The 17,416-nt window shown below is 48.6% G+C and overlaps 5 protein-coding genes across 5 annotated transcripts; 1 reads left to right on the top strand and 4 right to left on the bottom strand.

The window, feature by feature from the left end:
• Positions 1 to 5: 5 nt before the first annotated feature.
• On the bottom strand, positions 6 to 1,541 carry FTJAE_1800 (carboxylesterase 2; the record flags this gene model as incomplete). Its single annotated transcript, XM_037347928.1, has 1 exon — positions 6 to 1,541. One exon carries the CDS (start codon positions 1,539 to 1,541, stop codon positions 6 to 8), a length of 1,536 nt encoding a protein of 511 aa, XP_037211009.1.
• A 1,867-nt stretch (positions 1,542 to 3,408) lies between these two features.
• FTJAE_1799 (benzoate 4-monooxygenase) lies at positions 3,409 to 8,401 on the top strand (the record flags this gene model as incomplete). The annotated part of the gene is made up of 14 exons (XM_037347925.1): positions 3,409 to 3,735; positions 3,786 to 3,829; positions 3,886 to 4,073; positions 4,131 to 4,228; positions 4,279 to 4,368; positions 4,424 to 4,566; positions 4,634 to 4,772; positions 4,827 to 4,958; positions 5,010 to 5,173; positions 5,224 to 5,358; positions 5,917 to 6,114; positions 6,168 to 7,145; positions 7,204 to 7,587; positions 7,936 to 8,401. 14 exons carry the CDS (start codon positions 3,409 to 3,411, stop codon positions 8,399 to 8,401), a joined length of 3,486 nt encoding a protein of 1,161 aa, XP_037211008.1.
• A 166-nt stretch (positions 8,402 to 8,567) lies between these two features.
• Positions 8,568 to 10,192, bottom strand: FTJAE_1798 (transporter; the record flags this gene model as incomplete). The annotated part of the gene is made up of 4 exons (XM_037347924.1): positions 8,568 to 9,210; positions 9,264 to 9,459; positions 9,513 to 9,967; positions 10,020 to 10,192. 4 exons carry the CDS (start codon positions 10,190 to 10,192, stop codon positions 8,568 to 8,570), a joined length of 1,467 nt encoding a protein of 488 aa, XP_037211007.1.
• Positions 10,193 to 10,887: 695 nt separating this feature from the next.
• FTJAE_1797 (uncharacterized protein) lies at positions 10,888 to 13,142 on the bottom strand (the record flags this gene model as incomplete). Its single annotated transcript, XM_037347923.1, has 3 exons — positions 10,888 to 11,887; positions 11,940 to 12,842; positions 12,892 to 13,142. The coding sequence occupies 3 exons, from the start codon at positions 13,140 to 13,142 to the stop codon at positions 10,888 to 10,890; spliced, it is 2,154 nt and encodes a 717-aa protein (XP_037211006.1).
• Positions 13,143 to 14,349: 1,207 nt separating this feature from the next.
• Positions 14,350 to 17,264, bottom strand: FTJAE_1796 (cutinase transcription factor 1 beta; the record flags this gene model as incomplete). Its single annotated transcript, XM_037347922.1, has 6 exons — positions 14,350 to 15,262; positions 15,327 to 15,527; positions 15,599 to 16,281; positions 16,340 to 16,420; positions 16,471 to 16,927; positions 17,221 to 17,264. The coding sequence occupies 6 exons, from the start codon at positions 17,262 to 17,264 to the stop codon at positions 14,350 to 14,352; spliced, it is 2,379 nt and encodes a 792-aa protein (XP_037211005.1).
• Positions 17,265 to 17,416: the final 152 nt, after the last annotated feature.

The following is a 17,416-nucleotide window of genomic DNA, read 5'->3' as shown; positions in this document are numbered from 1 at the left end:
GGAAGTTAATGCGCGCTATCCCAAAGCTTAATCTTTTTGTCGAGAGGATTGTCCACTGCTCTCGAGACCTCATCAAAATGCATCGTTGACCTGCGACTAGCATCATACTTCGGCCACTCGGGATCTCCTGTCGTGGCGAATGCGACCCAGGCCCGATGCATGGTGTCAGCGAGCTCTTGCGCGGGCGTTGGGCCAAGAAGGGGTTCCGTTCCGAGGCCCAGCGCGTCGAAAACGAAGGGTATCTCCAAGGAATGTGACGCGCCGAGGCGACCGCCCATCTGAGGTGATTGCCAGGCAAATTCATACATATAGGTCGAGGCTTGAGCCGCGTTTGCATGTTCGTCTGCAAAACGAATGGCGGGAATTCGCCAGAACCAGTCGGTCTGGATCGCAGAGAATAGCTCACCAGGACTGGCTCCCGGATGTAAGTCACGGTACGCGTCGAGGTCCTCTGGCGACAAACCGTATACTCCAGCTATCGTGGATAACATCTCTTCCGTAATACGATCGATGGAACCGTCTGGGACTAAGAAAAGACGTGTTTCCTCAGTGTTGGAGCCAATCAGCAAGTCAATATCCGTTGAAGCGCTAGCACGGATAGCATCCATTGGATGTACCGGGATAATATCCCCGTCGATAGTGGGTGCCCACGGAATAAAACTGAGCGCGACCTCGCCCCAGAGAGCTGGGTCAGGGCGTGCGGTCAGTTCGTCTCGCAGCTGGGCCTGAGCGTGGAGGATCTGATCAGATGGAGTAGCCTTGATGGCCTCCAATGTAGCCTCGACGCCTAGGATCTCTGCCAATCGCTGTCCAATCCGCTTCGCTGTTGCCGCTGAATTGAGCTTTGGGTTACTCCCGCTTTGCACAATCGCTCGGTGAAACAGCCCCTTAGCCTTGGGGACAGCCAGTAGTGTGGCGACACTCATGGCACCAGCAGACTCCCCAAAGATAGTGACCTTGCTGGGGTCTCCTCCGAATGCGCTTATGTTCTTCTGCACCCATTCTAGGGCGGCGATTTGGTCAAGGAGGCCAAGGTTGGGGGTGACATCGTCTAGGTAGAGAAATCCTTGTGCACCCACGCGGTAATTGATGGAAACGCACACAACGCCGTCGCGCGCAAACCTACCACCATCGTAGTAGGCTGTAGCCCCAGTGGCATGGAATTCGAACATACCACCGGGAATCCATACCATTACTGGTAGTTCCGAGGTGCCGAAGCTAGGTGTCCAGACGTTGAGGGTCAGGCAGTCTTCACCACTACCAACTAGCTCTGCGAGGCCTTCAGCGATCCCCGGCGGATAGGGGACCTGAGGCGGCTTGGGTCCGAACTCTAGCGCGCCACGCACGCCTTCCCAATATTCTGGCGGCTGTGGAGGACGGAGGTAGTTTGGCCCGAAAGGCGGTGCAGCAAATGGCACCCCTTTAAACACATGAACATTGTCAACAGTGTTGCCCCGAACGTCGCCCGACTCCGTTTTGACGATCGGGTATGAGGACTGATTGTCAAGAAGACCTTGCGGTGATGTAAGTTGCTCCGTCATAACGCTGTCGTTGTTCCTTGAGAATGGTACGGCTATTTGCGGTTAAGATTGGGCTGAGAGCTTGAATCAGGATAGAGAACTTGGATGGCAAGCTTGAATATATTTGCGAGCATAGGACAAGACAGTCGCTGTCAGGGACCCCGCGGTACTGGGACGCTTAAAATAGTCATCTTGGAATCTCTGGTGGGTGATGGCTTACGTGTTCACGGTCTTGATTAATGGTGTGATGTGTGGCAGCCACAAAACAGTAGTGGGGCCATGGCACGCAATGTTTGCCATTGAGACCTGTGCCTAGAAGCATGGGTATGCCCATAGCCACTCGAGGTGGTTACGAATCATTCGTTTATCAGATCATGTGGCTGAAATGATATCTTTTGGCGGTCATTTGTCGACACAAGGTAACATGTTATGCCCATTTGCGGATTGTATGAGATCCGAATTATTGGATGGCTGATAAACGATACACCATCAGTAAGCATTTGCGTAGGCTGATTCCCCAGCCGTTTATAGTCTGCTGTTTATTCCTGTGTGGTGACAATCTGCTGCAAAGTGGAAAAGGCAAGTCGTGTACCTCTCTAAGCCTTACCACCGCGAGAACTACTGGTATCTACTTTAAGCTAAATCCACAGGAATGTACTTGGTCCAAAACCCCTCCGCTGCAAGAAAGTCAAGCGGCTCCATGTGTTCCACTGCGCCTCCATAAGGGAGACTGACATAGTATCCTAGAAAGCGTTGTATCTTTTGGGGAGTGTTTTAATAATCTCGTATGGTACGGCCAAATACTGATTCTCCTCCTGGCGGCACCACCCTGGTGTCGTGAAAGCGCTGAGCAATATGCTAGCCTCATTGGTGGTGTTTGGCTTCTGGCCGTAGAAGATAGACCCTAGACTATAGACGGTTAGATTCAACCTCGAGGATATGTGAAAGTTAAGAATAAGCTCACCAAAGAATAGCATCCCCTTTCTTCCACTCGATTTGAGTCACATCAGTAGCTAACTATGGATGACAGCGGCCTATAAGGTTAAGCTTTAGGCTGCGAACACAGATAATGAATGACAACACGATAGAAAGGTCAATGAAGAGATCATTCATCAAAAGCTCAGTGGCAAAGGTTCGACTCTTGCCGATTAGACCAAACGTTTGACCATCAGCCCAGCTCTCTAATCTCTCGGGGAGCGGGGTCTAAAGTTTCCGTCTTGGCTGCGCCTTCAACAACAACGATGCCGTCTGCCTTCAGGGTTTGAAGGACATCATGAGCTTCAGCTGAATCGGTGAAACTCTTAACAGTAAACGTAGTAGTGGATACGAGCAGTAGGCACGAGAGGGACAAGATAACTCTGATGTAAGGTACGGAATGTTTGGCAGTGTTTCCCTGCATATTCGAGATACTTATACTACCACGATCTGCAAGCGAGAGTTGCTACCTTGTCCATCGTATTGACTATCCTCGGAAATAATGCGACATACCCTGAAGCGGCCGAAAGCCCCAAGCCTCGAGATAAGATAAGCCCGGGCCCAGCGCACTGCGATAAGATCTTGAGTGACCGTGTCGCGTCGTGTTACGCTATTCTGTAACTAGCTAGACTGGATGACCTTCTTAACCGGGAATGAGCCCGAGAACGGAACCGTCACCGACAAATCATGGACTGCATGTTATCTCCCCGACAATTGTGGGGTCACCATACTTAACTCCCCGATCTGAGAGACTCTCTCAAAGTGAATGTCATTCTGGAGCGAATGTTAAAATAAAAGAACGAGAGTAAAAGTGTAATACATTGATTTAAATACCCTTTCTAAACTCTTTCTTAGCATCTATCACAAGTCATAAATACAAAAGCCTGGCACGACAAGTCATTTCAATTCAATCATGTTGCTCGACATTCATACCTCAATTTTCAAGACAGCTGTATTGACACTTTGTGCTCTATTAGTACTCAAAGTAGCTGTCTATATTATATACAACTTCTTTTTCCATCCGCTTTCCAAGTATCCCGGGCCACCGCTTGCACGAATCTCAAGATTATGGAGCCGAATCGGCAACTTCCAAGGGCGAAAGTCAGAAAGAATCCACGAAGCACATGTTAGGTATGGCTCTGTGGTTCGAGTTGGACCAAATGAACTTTCCTTTTCAACACCCACTGCCGTGCAGGCAATCTACACTTCCAATGACTTTACTAAAGAACAGAGCTTCTATGTAAGTACTTAATTTAACAGATATAATTTTCAGCAGCCAACTTAAAGCAGCGCGCGAAACGAATATTCCATGAAAACCACTTGTTTAGTTTCAGGTGAGTCTTTTCGCATATTCCGATAATCCTTCCATGCCTGAACTGACCTGATATAGAGACGCTGAAGCCCATAAAACTCGCCGAAAAAATTTCTCCAGAGGGTTTTCTCAATCTTCAATGCTCGATTTTGAACCCCACGTCTCTTCAAAGATCAAGACGCTTCTGAACCAGTGGGCGACGAGAGCTAACGACGGACCCATTGACGTGTATCCTTGGTGTCACTGGCTGGGATTTGACGTCATTTGTGAGTGAAACAGACGATGAAACTGCTTTTGTACACAGGAGATTGATTGAAATCCAGACCATCTCATGTTCGATGAGGATCCTGGGTCTGTGCAGCGGGGCCAGCCGCACCAGGTCATGAAATACATCAAGGCTTGGAAACCCACGTATATCTATGTAAATTCCATCCACTGGACGAGCTGCTGATGGAAACTGACTGATTATAGAAAGAATTCCTACCTCAGATGGAACAATACGGAGTCTACGTCCCTGGAACCATCGGCGGATATTTCAGGGATGTTCGCACATGGAAAAATGTGAATAACCTTGGAATATACACTGCTTCATTCGACACCAACTGATCTTGTGTAGTATGCACTCACGCTTGTCGAAGGAATCCGCCAGAAAGACTCGCATACACCCTTCCTCCGAAATGTCCTCAGTGCAGAGAAGAGCGAAAACACGGCGCAGCCTTTAACGAACTCGGAGCTTGCGGAGGAATGTATGGGAGGCATGTAAGTTCAGACGCGAGGATAGACAGGTCTTAGCATAATTCGGCCGAGCTGATGATTATTTGACTAGGTTCGGCGGAAGCGGAACTACCGCAAATACGTTCGTATACATACTCTGGGCGTGTTTGAAACATCCCAAGGTGGTAGAAAAGCTGAGGTCAGAGCTCCTCCAAGCATTCCCAGAGCCAGGTTTGGTCCCCGACTATCAAGTAATTGCACCTTTCCAGGATGGTTGTGATGTTTACTAATTGACATAACGCAAGACCTGCAGCAAGTTACCCTACCTTCAGGCTGTTATCAATGAGACTCTTCGAAGGTATCCCACTATCGTGGCGACCTTGCCACGCACCGCAAATAACGATACTGTAATTGATGGAATCCCAGTACCTAAAGGGGTAAGTCAAAACTGACGCATGCATTGTATACTCTGTACTCAGAATTTCTAGACTATTGTGGGAACTCAGAACTTCACCATACACCGCAATGAGGATGCATTTCCATTACCTGAGGAATTTATTCCTGAGAGATGGTTGACCGCTGATGGCAGCGAAACTCGCAAGGCATCTTGGACACCTTTTTCTGTTGGTTCCAGGAGGTGCATCGGCATCAAGTAAGTTGTAAAAACTCCATTCACTGCAGCTGCATCAGCTAAGATAATAGTCTCGCTCAAATGGAGCTTTCCAAGCTGACTGCGGCTTTCTTTTTGAGATTTGATGCAAGGGTTGATGAGACCATGACCGAGGAAGATATGAGAATGTATGACACGTTCAATGCTGGTCCGGCTGGTGCGAGGTTGTTAGTACACATGCGGGAAGTATAAGAAAGGGAGACCTCGTTCGAGATGAAGCAAGAGTTCGAATTCAATGGGAAGTTGAATAGCAGTAGATTTAGTATTGCCAGACATCGAAGCCTTTACTTCTGTATTTATTTTATTATTCTACTAAAGCTTCTATATTTACAGAAAAACACTAACCCTAACCCTAACTCTCTTATAATATATATCCCCCATGTTATCATCCTGACCGTCACCCGTTTGAAAACCTTAGTTGTGCTATGATGGCGATATCGAAGTATGATTGCTTAATTGAACTTACTGGTACGCGTCGGCAAATGTGGCCCAGCGTCGGAAGCGGGGTGAGTTCACCGGCCCGTTCTCAGTCTAGACTCTAGAGTCACAGTCGGCAGACAGTCCGCCAAGGAAACCAAAAGGCGGGGTAACAGTGATTAACGTAGTTGGGTTTGGCGCATTTTCTATGCAGAAAAGCCCACTACGCCGCACCAGCAAGTCCACCGGAGAAAGCGGGAGGTCAACTCGTCAATATAAGCAAGATTACCAGCTATACTCACCCCAAGACTGGCCATGAACGCAACCAAGGTACATGATCAAAGTGGACGAAAGGTTGTCAAACGCCGTAAGATCGCACTCGCATGCGAGTATTGCCGGAAGCGCAAGACACGATGTGACGGCAGGCAACCTGCTTGTTCAGCGTGCGAAGCTAAGGGTCTGAGTGCTACTTGTCTCTATGAACAGAGTTCTCTCACAACAAAAAGGTAAAGATGCATCGGCACCTTAAGAGGAATATTCTAAACCTGGTTAAATATAGATATGTTTCGGATCTTGAGGCTCGAGTACAAGAGTATGAGCGCCGGTCCCAAACAACTTTCCTAATGCCCAGCGTCACATCTGAAACAACCACGGACCGAAACTCTTCTCCAGCTCAGGACACTTTCCTGGGCCAAAGGAAGGATAACCGGTATCCCCAAATACAACAACAACCCGGTATGGCGATCCCAGACGATCCTCCATCGATTTCTTTCGAAAGCTTCCAGTCAGATGACAGGCTCCTATCCCCTCCAAGAACCGAGTCTGTCAGTAGCGACGCCATGGTAGTAGTTCCATATCCCGAATGCAGCAATGATAAAGATCTTGGTCAGTCATCATCAATATCATTTATTCAGTCAATGCTGCGAACTGTGACCCGGGATCATTCAGTCTTTAAGGTCTCTCATCATCCGGCTAAGAATTCATATCCGTTCCTCCAAACCCTCGATGAAGAAGCATTGTTTCTTCCGCCACGGAGAGTAGCCGACGGCTTTGTACAAGCCTACTGGAGATTCTTGCACCCAATACTGCCCATTTTACATAGGCCGACTTTCACGGGAAGCTACGATAAGTTATGGATGGTAGACGATGCCAAAGGGTCAGATCAAATCTGCAACGTCGACGACGCGGTTTTCCTCTCGACTGTCAATATAGTCCTGGCAATCGGATGTCAATTTAGCGAACAAATCGAACCGACCCGAAAGTCGAGCATGGCGAGCAAGTTCTACCAGCGGTCAAAAGCTCTGTTAACAGACGAAGTTTTGGATCATCCAACCTTAGCTCTTGTACAGCTTTTGCTACTCACAGGCGTGTACCTGCAGTCTACAGAATATGCTAATAGATGCTGGAACACTGTCGGTTTAGCCATTCGGTCGGCGCAAAGCATTGGTCTTCATCTTGATCGAAAACGCGGTTCCATAAATCAGCTCGAGCGAGAAATGGAAAGGAGAGTATGGCATACGTGTGTATTCCTCGATCGGTGAGTACTAGTTTGTCATAGATCTGCTCCTAAACTAAACAAATCGTACCTACTACAGCCAGCTCGCTTGTACCTTTGGCCGGCCACCGATGGTTCTAGACTCATCGAGTGTGCCCAAGCCTGAGATGATCAATGATGAATATTTATCGGAAACTCGCCAAGGCGTTCAACCGACGAATGCCTATCCACAGATGGGCTGTTTCGTCTACTCCTGCGACTTGTTTGACATCCTGCATCAGATCTTGGTTGAATTCTACGTCAAAAAGAAGCCCAACCCTCACAACCGGAGCACAGATTCCTGGTTGGGAGACGAGATACAAGTTATCATGGGTTACCATCGGGAGTTAAATAAGTTTCAAGAATCACTCCCAGGCTCTTTGGCTACTTCTGACAGTACGGATGAATCTGGAGATGCTCTGGGCTCTCGAATATTGCATTCCAGGTAACTATGCCACTTGCCTCTTCAGTGCCAGACCAGGCTTCTTGTCTGTTAGCTAACCTTGAGCTGATATCAGATTATTATACATACGCATATTCCTCCTCAGGCCCGTTGTACTCCTGTTAGCTCAGGGATCAAGTGAAACCAGGGCCGGAAATAGGATAAAGAGTCGAGATAGTCTTGATCAACACCTGGCCTTGAAAGCATCCAATCTTTGTATTTCCACAGCCCAAGAGCTGGTAGCACATATGCATGACAATATGGGCACCTCTTACTGGACATCCATTTCCCACAAGATACATTGTGAGACGAGACTTGCCATGTGATACTCTATTGACGTGCTGACAAGAGAGCAGATGCGTTTGCCTGCGTTGTGGTACTGGCTGCTGCACGTCTTTGCACAGTGTTGAACGGAGACATCGACAAGGCTTCGATCCAAGCTTCATGGTCGCAGTGTATGCGAGTATTTGATAAATACAAGCTACACTCTCCTGCGGCATCTCACGCAATAAAGATATTGGAAGTATTAGAAGCGCGACTTCCAAAATTCGGACCTGGAATCAACAAATTCCCCCCCGAAACACAGATACACACTGGAGAGCAAGACGCTATGGCAGAGCAAGGAGATGATTTTGTGGATGATAACCAGCGGCAATTGGACTCAGGTGAGCTTGTGGGTGATCTTCCAGAGATCGACTTTGGTTCTACATGGGCGCTCTTGGATGATCTGCTTCAGTGTGAATCCTCTAGTTACAACGTCACCAATCACACTAGCCAGAGCAGCTTGAGTTCAGGTATCTGGGGAGGGTTTCTATAGGAGTCTCAATTCGTTACCATCTTTACATTACTTCCAGAAAGTAACCTCTTCAACAGCCTCAACGACAACCAAGACAACTTGACACATCCCCAAGCTGTCATTAGCTCGAAACTATAAACCAGCCCAGATAACAAGGCCCTATCATACCAACGACGACACAGATTATTTAACGGGTGAATCTGAAGCTGGGATGATCATCCCCAAGATTGTTCAGTTCCTCCTCGGGCGCGTTGAGACGATAATCTCGCTTCCCCTCGTCACGTAGCTTGTTCTCCCTCCGGATCCAAAAGTCAAACGCACAAGCTGCAGCTACGCAAAGCCATACAAATCCAAGTCCGACCCCATACCCGAGAAGAAATCTTGGCTGATCTTGTGGACTGAAAATGTTCGATGCGACAAACCCGGAACAGTTACCAATCGATAGCTGTATGGCAGCACCAACACCACGTTTGTAGTGCCCTCCGAGATTGTTGTTGAGCCAGACGACTGTGATAGGTTGTGCAAGCCAGCAACCGCATGTAACGAGATACAGAGCAAAGTATTGCACTCCAACATGGACGTGAGGCGATGCAAGAAGAATGCCATAGCCAGTAGTGGATAGAGCGCAACCAACCAGAATGAAGCCAAAGCGATGCTTCAGTCGATCGGAAAGTATGGCTCCAGTCAATGTAACGACGGCTGCTGCGATATAGATAGGGATGGACATCACTTGCGCCCGCAGGGATGTCCACCCTAGTTGTCTCAAGATGGTAGGGATGAAAAACGAGGTACTGTATGTCGTGGTGACGATACCAAGATACATCAAAGCACTAGGACAGAAAGTCAGAGTCACTTCAATCAAAACGCTGTCTTCTCCGCTTACCCAAGCCATATCTTGATATCTCCGAAAACACGTTGGGCAGCCTTCTTATCCCAGTGGTTCATCGTAGCATCTGGGCTTTCTTCAGCTCCTCGAGCTAGGAGTTGGCTTCTTTCCCTATCATTGAGAAACCTTGCAGTCTGTGGCCAGTCTGGAGTATAGAAGTACGCAAATGTCGCAATGAGAACGGTTGCAGCTCCTGGAAAAGATTATTAGCTGCCAGGACAGGTGTATATCCAAGACGTTGCTCACCTTCCAGTATGAAGATCCACCTCCAACCACTGTAGCCGGCGACGCCTGACATGTGAGCGATTGCGTACGCTAAAAGGCCCGAGAAAGCACCCGCCAAGATAGATGCTGCGTAGAAGAGGTTTATCCGCCATTGTAGTTCGTGGCGCTTATAGAACATGGAGATCAGGTAGACACAACCAGGGACAAATCCTGCTTCAAATAGCCCGATTAGTACACGGCAAGCGACTAAGCCACCAAAGGACCTTGTAACGCCTTGCCCAATGGTAATGATGCCACAAGCTCCAATGATGAGACTCAGAAATGCTGATGGCTTGGTCTTTTTGAGGAGTATGTTGCACGGCACCTCGAACAGGATATACGTGATAAAGAAAGTAAAGACAACAATGTTATAGTCATTTCCAGACATGTTGAGATCAGCTTCAAGACCTTGGATTCGAGCATTTCCAATATTGATACTATGATATTGTGAGCTACTGCAAAATGCTAATCTCTCGAGCTTGGACATACCGGTCGACAAAAGCACAGAGCAAGAGCAGGCTAAGTATTGGGATAAGATGGAGGTCGATCTTTCGTAGTAGTTTCTTCTCCTGCAAATGATCGATCTCGGCTGTTCCAGACTCAGTGACCGCCTTTTCAAAGTGGCAGGTTTCGCCTTCAATGGTTTTGTTAGTTGCATCCATAATAAGGTCTTTAGCCGTCAGTGCCAAAACAATCAAAATATGAACAGTGATTGGGGGAGAGCTCTGAAAATTGAAATAACGGGCAATGATAGAGTCAGACCAGACAAGACCATGTATCCCAGTTTAGTGGTCTTCTACAGACTATTTCGTACTCTTATGGGCCCTGCAAGACTGATGGCTGTGGTGTCACATTATCCCGACTATGGAGTCCTTGCCGATAATTGATCTTATCTCCCCGTGTGGCGTTCTGGTTCCGAAAACCCCAGATCAATCACCCCGACGGAAGCTAGGACTATTGGGACGCACCCGACAAGCCGCTTACTTCCACAGCCGGTCGGAAGATGAGCACAGGTCAATACAATTGTTATCTGCTCTGGTAATTGAAACCATCAGATAGCCATCACAGAAACTCTGGCAGGCGATTGCATTTTCGCAGCCTCGATTGATGTATAGCAGCCATGGCACGCGTTGCTTGCACTTGAGACCAGTGGCTAGAAGCATGTATATACTCAGGTCTGGTACTAAAGGCCGTTTCAGGTTAACTTACAACTAAATCAGATTGATAGCGAAAGGACAGGAGCAGATTAAATTATAACATAAGCATTAAAGGTATATATATGAGAGTAACTAAACTTTCCTTACTACGAGATAAGTTTAACAACTATCAGAAGAAGAATAAAAGACATGATTCATGTCTACAGAAGAGCAGGGACAATGGCAGCCAGTAGGGCAAACAAACTAGTAACCTGCTTGCCCGCGCCGCTAACAACCATGGGGACGTCACTTGGCTTGCCGCCAGGTGCGGGCTCACCGTGAGAGTCACCGCCGCTGGGCTCATGGGAATCCCCGGGCTTGGAGTTGGATTCGCCACCGTATGGTCCAGTGCAGTGATCTCCAATGCACTCAGGGGCATCGCCCTTTGAGCCATTGTCGTCTGACCCCTTGTTGTCCGAGCCCTTGCTGTGGTCGTCGTAGCTGGAGCCACTGTCGGAACCTCCATGTTGCTTGCCAGGCTGGTAGCTGCTACCGTGATCCCCGCTACCCCCACCGTTCTGACCCTTGTTGTTGCTGGGGTAGACAGCAGGGCACCTATGTCCCTCACAGGCAGGAATCTCCTCTGGCTTGCAGTTCTCAGGTGTACCCCATGAGTTCTCCCAAGGCTTGTAGATGCTCTCTCCACCGGAGCATTCCTCACAGTCTGCTGGGACGTAGAAGTCCTTGTGGTTCCACCAATCGTGACATTCCTCAGACTTGTACACAGTCTTTCCAGAGCAGCTGCCTCCGAAGCAGAAGTAGGGAACATATTGGAAACCGCCCTGGCAGTCACAAACCTCAGGGATATAGACCCATTGCCCGTTGCAAGCGCCGCAGTCGGCCTCAACAAAGATGTACACTACTCGCTCGATAGCGGTGGTGACGGGTCCAGCGACCGTAGTGGCGATGGTAGTGACGAAGGTTGACTGATCAGTGATGGTTCGAGTGACTTCGTCAGTGACAATTTCAGCTTGTCCACCAGCAGCGACATAAACCGTGAGGAGGCGATCAGAAGGAATGGTCTGGCGACGGTGCATCCTGCGGCGCTGAGAATCACCACCGCAGAATTGAGTGAGATCTCCGGGGCACTCAATGTCGCAGGAATCTAGCTCAGTGCGGGCAGTTTCCTCGCCATCAATCTCATCACCACAGTAGCAGTCACTGAGAATTATCAGTAATGTAGACAAGGGAAGAACGGGAACGTGCGACCTACGTATCATAGACACCAAAGTAGGCTCGGCCTTGGCAGAGACTAGCGCACTGATCCAAATCCATAGAGGTATCCGATTCAGCGAGTTCGAAAGTTGGGAAGCCATCAACAGATCCGACACAGCCAAAGAGGGCGAAAGCATCAATGGAGTCAGGGAAGCCGGCGGGAGAGGTAGCAGTTGGAGCGGAAGTTTGATCCTCAGTGCCAGTTGCGGTCTCAGTGGGGAAGATGGTCTCTCCGTTCGAGTTGGTAGTGAAACCAGCCGAGTTAGTTCCAGTGGGGAAAATAGTCTCTCCATTCGAATTCGTGGTGAAACCAGCCGAGTTCGTGCTAGGAGGGAAGATGGTCTCGCCGTTGGAGTTTGTCGTGAAACCAGCAGAGTTGGTGTTGGTGGGGAAGGTAGTTTGACCATTCGAGTTCGTGGTGAATCCCTCAGAGTTGGTACTAGGAGGGAAAACAGTCTCTCCATTAGAATTGGTAGTAAAACCCTCAGAGTTAGTGTCAGTAACACCTGGCGTCTCAGTTCCCGTTGGAAGGGGAGCAATAGGTGTGGTCTCTGCATCATCGCCAGCTTGGTCGAAAGAGAGATGAGAAACAACGACCTCAACAGCATCGGAGCCGCAAGTCAGGAAGTATTGGAGGTCAGGGCGACCTTCGGCGTTGATCCTGACGGGGTTGCTTCTCTGTCCAACCTCTGATCCGCCCGTGTCGGTCATGACTTGCTGGTAGATGCTTTGGCCGTCCAACTGAACTTCGAGACTGCATCCTTCGAACACTTGACGCTTAAGACCTCTAGGAGGAGGCCTGACGAGGATGCTGAAGACGACGAAGACACGAAGGCCTGCGAAGCTGGCTAGGAAGGGCACGAGTCTGAATGTAGCAACCCCATTTCGGATGAAGAGAGAGCTAGAGTGTGTCAGTGCCTCGTGCTGCGTAGTTGCGAAGATATACTCACACTGCCGCAGAACCGTCGAGTGCAGTGGTGTAGCTAGCACCTGCACCAAGCTGGGCTGTTCCAAGAGAGATCGGCGCAGAGGATGGGGCAGTGCTACTAGTCGTAGAAGCACTGGTATCAATTGAACTGGGAACAGAGCCAGAAGTCGTCGTGGCAGGAATACTGGAGTTTGTGAATCTCTTGAAATTGTGGTTGAACTGCCCGAATGCGCTCGAGGCACATGCCGCGAGGAGGAACGAGGACAAACGCATGTTGAACGAGTGGCTGCCAAATAATGGCCTACGGTGGGAAATGAATGATAGACTGATGATATCAGATGGAGAATAGTAAGCGTGTTAAACATTTATATGCATTGGGCAGTAAGGGAATAATTCAGGTGGCTTGATTTATGCCAAGATACCCAATCTCCCATCATTTTTGGGTGAACGCCCAAGACATCCGCCAAGGTATTACATCCGTGTCCACTGTAATTCAATCAGTTTGACCTCTGGGCTATTGTAATAGCATAGAATGGTAACCAAAAACGGAATAGTGTTTTCAAGAAGAAAAGACGGCTAAGCCATATTTCTTGAGTGCGCTCAGCTGTAGAAGCTGAAGCAGGCGTTGTTTGCCTTACAGCATTGTATCGAGATCATAATATGTATGCCCCTACATTCCCAACGCGGCACCTGCAACATCTCAAAGGGAGATGGCATATCCGTGTTCACTCCAGCCCAATAAGAATCTTCTGCTGGTTACATTTCTTATGCGCCAAATGCTGCGACAATTCGTCGGCAAGTACGGCAGAGTGTCATCTTAGCACTCATCCCTTGGTGTCTGACCTCCAGCTTCACGGAAGCTCAGCAAAGGGAGAGCTGACACCTTGTAAGACGCTAAAAATGTTAATCGCCGATGCATCGAGGTTGTACGGGGCGGATACCCTAGATTAAGCTTAGGTAGCTAACTAGACCCATTCACATGGGAAAAGAATGTTAAGATTTTATCTATTCCTGTCGATCAAGTGGGCAGGAGCGCATATTGTAACATTGAAGTATATTATACGAAATCGGCTTTTGTGAGCACATATACGTATTCAGAGAGAAGCGCCAACTAATTATCACATTTTTCATCCCGCAATTGACAGCTAGAACATAAACATGTGATCTGGCCAGCCAGTTTAATGTCTTTCCCCCCCTGATTGAGATTGCATAAGTAATGTGCCAAGGTCTTGGGACAGGTGTCTCGGCCTGAAATGATCTACCCTCCCTTACGCCACTTTTATCCAACACTCTCGTGGCCATGTTCCGAATTCCAACATTAATTGTTACTTAATAAAAGGTTTCCTTCCTTATATATAATCTGGAATTATTTTCTTAATATACAATGCCTTAATAAATCACGTTTTATTATAGCCGACTTCATAGTCAGTAAGCTCATGGTCATGGTAGGCAAGGATCGAACAGTATCTATATCTACAGCTCAAGCATTTAAGCCAGGGCTATCACTCTGCAATAATGTATCTATCCACCCATCACTTAGTCCGTCCACTATTATCATGTCGTCTCTGTCGGTGAATTCAATCGCTGTAGTTTTAATCTCTTCGCGGGACCCAATATGGTCAGGGACGTCTCCATTACTGCCAGTAATCTCTTCTACCCAAAGACTGCCAGAAGTTTCTAATGATGTCGGTGAGTATACCTCGCCAGGCTCCTCATCATTGCAGGATTGGGGAAGGTCCATCTGCTGCATTATAATATCGCTGAATATGTCATGCACCGCTTCTAGTTGCAGGCAGCCCGGGTCGCTTTTGCTAACTTGTAGCTGTACCTCCGGCTCATTCCCGGTGGCCATCAACGGTGTCATCTGTTTGACGCTTCGTCGAGCAGGAGCTGAAGATACAGGCGGGATCCATTTCCACGATGGCTTTCTCTGTTGCAGTTCCTGAGTCGAATCAGAAGGTATTTGGTATTCGCTGTATGGAGCGGCCACGTCAACTTCAGCCAAAGGTCCTCCCCAGGAGATGAGACTGTTAAGCCTTTCGATGAGGCGAATATAGAGTCTTGGTCTTGCGTCTAACAGTTCACGCCAATTTCTGGGCTTTGTTTCGTCTTCCTGAATAAGGAGAATTGGCGGCTCTTGGCTTTCTTGGAGGCCTTGAGCAAGGCTGCTGTTTACTACTCCAACAGCCTGTAGAATGTATTCGAGCTCGTCTCGAAAGTGCAGTCCTAAGCACTTTATGATCTCTCTAGCCCATTGTGGGTCACGAGAGCATCGTGCCCCGACGTCTTGAATTCTCGACGGTATCAAAGACACGGGAGACCATGGACTATTGTACAGATGGCCGGCTGTGTTAAGGAGATGCGCAAAAAGTGGAGGTGCTGTGCAGAATATCCTGTAGATAGGTACGTCAGCCCACCTACTCAAAGTTGTCTTCAATCAGTTACAATCCCGCTTACATGATCGGTGGAAACTTGGATAGGTGTTGCTGCCCCAAGGCTTCCGAAAGCTGATCCGTCAATCTGAGAGTACAATTCGCAAGATCGTCTTTTTGTCTTCGGAGGGAAACCCGCTCGTACCGTCTGTAGGATGAGTATGTTGCTTGTGAGTTCGCCGCGAGGTGCGAGAGCCCCAGTTCACAGATCGCCAACATGGCCATCCTATTGTCACAGATTAGTTACCAGAAAACGTACAAAAGACCTGGCCTGACCCATCTACAAGGGGTACTTACTCGTAGTGGAGGTGCATCATGCTTACTAGCAGCTCTACAGGGTCGTTCTGTGAATCCGTTCCTCCGTCGGGGCTCACAGGGGAGCCCAACGCGGAGTCACGTCCGGAGATGAGGGGCATCAACTTGTCATTATACCATGTTTTCAGGCGACCCTTGCAATCAAGAGCCTCATATTCCTCTTCTCTGAGCGTCGACGCGGTTCCGCACATTGGCATGCCTCCCTGTGGGTAGACCAGAGGCAGAACCCTTCTCAAGATACTGATGAGAGCAGACATCTGCTCCTGTGCCTCGATAAAACGCTGCTTTGCTTCGGCGTCATAGACTCGAGACCGTCCTATCTCACGTGACAAATCGGCACGAGAGAGCACGAGGGAATCTCTTTCTGCTTCAACCATACCAAAAGGCGACATGGGCGGCCGTCGTGTGTACAAGCTGTGAATACAGTCGCTGATTATGCAGCACCCCAATAATCGTCTAAGGTTGCTTCGGTTGAAGTGACTTTTGTCTGATGTCGAGACCTTGGCCTGGTAGATAGCGTCCTGAGAATGCTGAATTGCCCGACCAAGCCATTGAGTGCTCAGTCTATTCGTTGTTGAGCTTTTTTGCGAGATCCAGTGTGCAAGCAGAAGAGAGACTTGAGCAAGTATCAGTGGCGATGACTCAGTCTCTTGGTGGTAGAGAAGCTGAAAGAAGCAGTTAGCATATCAATCAAGTCCCCGCAACGTTGAGTCTTGAACTTACCTGGGTCTTGCGAGAATAACTGTCCTGCGCCTCGTGTGCCGTACTATATTGCATACCTTGAAGCACAGTACAATCGACATACTGTAAGACGGAATTAGGGGAGAGCATTTGAGTCATCAATAGGGACTTACCTTGCACGCCACGAACAACATTGCTGAAAGGAGGATGACAGGGATTCGACCCGTCTTGTCGCCCGAGGTCAATGGATCGTAAATTGACCAGAACTCGGCTTCATTGACAACAGGTAAAATTGGATGAGCGTGTTGAAAGAACGCCCGGACCAGATGGTCCAAACAGCTACTTTCTGGTAACTTGAAACAGCCTTGAGAATCCAGATAATTGAGGTCATCCGGATGCAAAGAGCTAAGATTGTTGATGTAGAGGAAAGGATAATATGCGAATGTGATCTCTACCCGAGCTTGGCTCAGGCGGTGACCCGGACTTTGACGAGCTGTTGCTTCCCCCAATTTGGGCGTCCCCGAATACTCATCGGTCAAGGCTGTGGGCAAGGTTTTGTCTTGCTGAAGTGCTGGTATAAGCTTGGTCACAGTCTCTGTCTCTGACAGTTCGGTTACCTTGTTGTGATTTCTAATGCATACATGTTAGTTCATGATCGGCATGCGAGATCTAAACTTTGTACATCAGGAATCTCTCAGTTACTCATACCTGTCGTTGTAGCGACGTCGATAACTGACGACGCATTGCTTATTGTCAAGCAAACAGTTTGTGCAGGCATTAGGCCTGAATGCCACATCGCAGCGGACCTTTCGTGATCGGCAGGACAAGCATGCTCTGTAGTTGAGAGCACAGCCACCTTGTTAGCCGAGCCTTGATAACGATACGACGGCTTGATGTTCTCTGCTGCGCAATGGACTACTTACTTTGGTGACCTTTTTCGAGTATCCTGCCGCTTGGGTCTCGGCATGGCGAGTGTGCCTTGGTGTTCCCTAGTCATTGTCGGTATCGTTAAAGCTTGGGCCTCGGCCTGGACTGGAAAGGGGAAAGGAAGCGAGCTGTGTTTGTGTGATTGGATCACTAAAATGCTATCATAAATGCAATGCAGCATCTTTCATCAAG

This window comes from Fusarium tjaetaba (genome assembly GCF_013396195.1).
Source record: "Fusarium tjaetaba strain NRRL 66243 chromosome Unknown NRRL66243_c0000033, whole genome shotgun sequence".
NCBI lineage: Eukaryota > Fungi > Ascomycota > Sordariomycetes > Hypocreales > Nectriaceae > Fusarium > Fusarium tjaetaba.
Note: the sequence above shows the minus strand (reverse complement) of the source record. Positions and strands in the feature narration are given on the sequence as shown.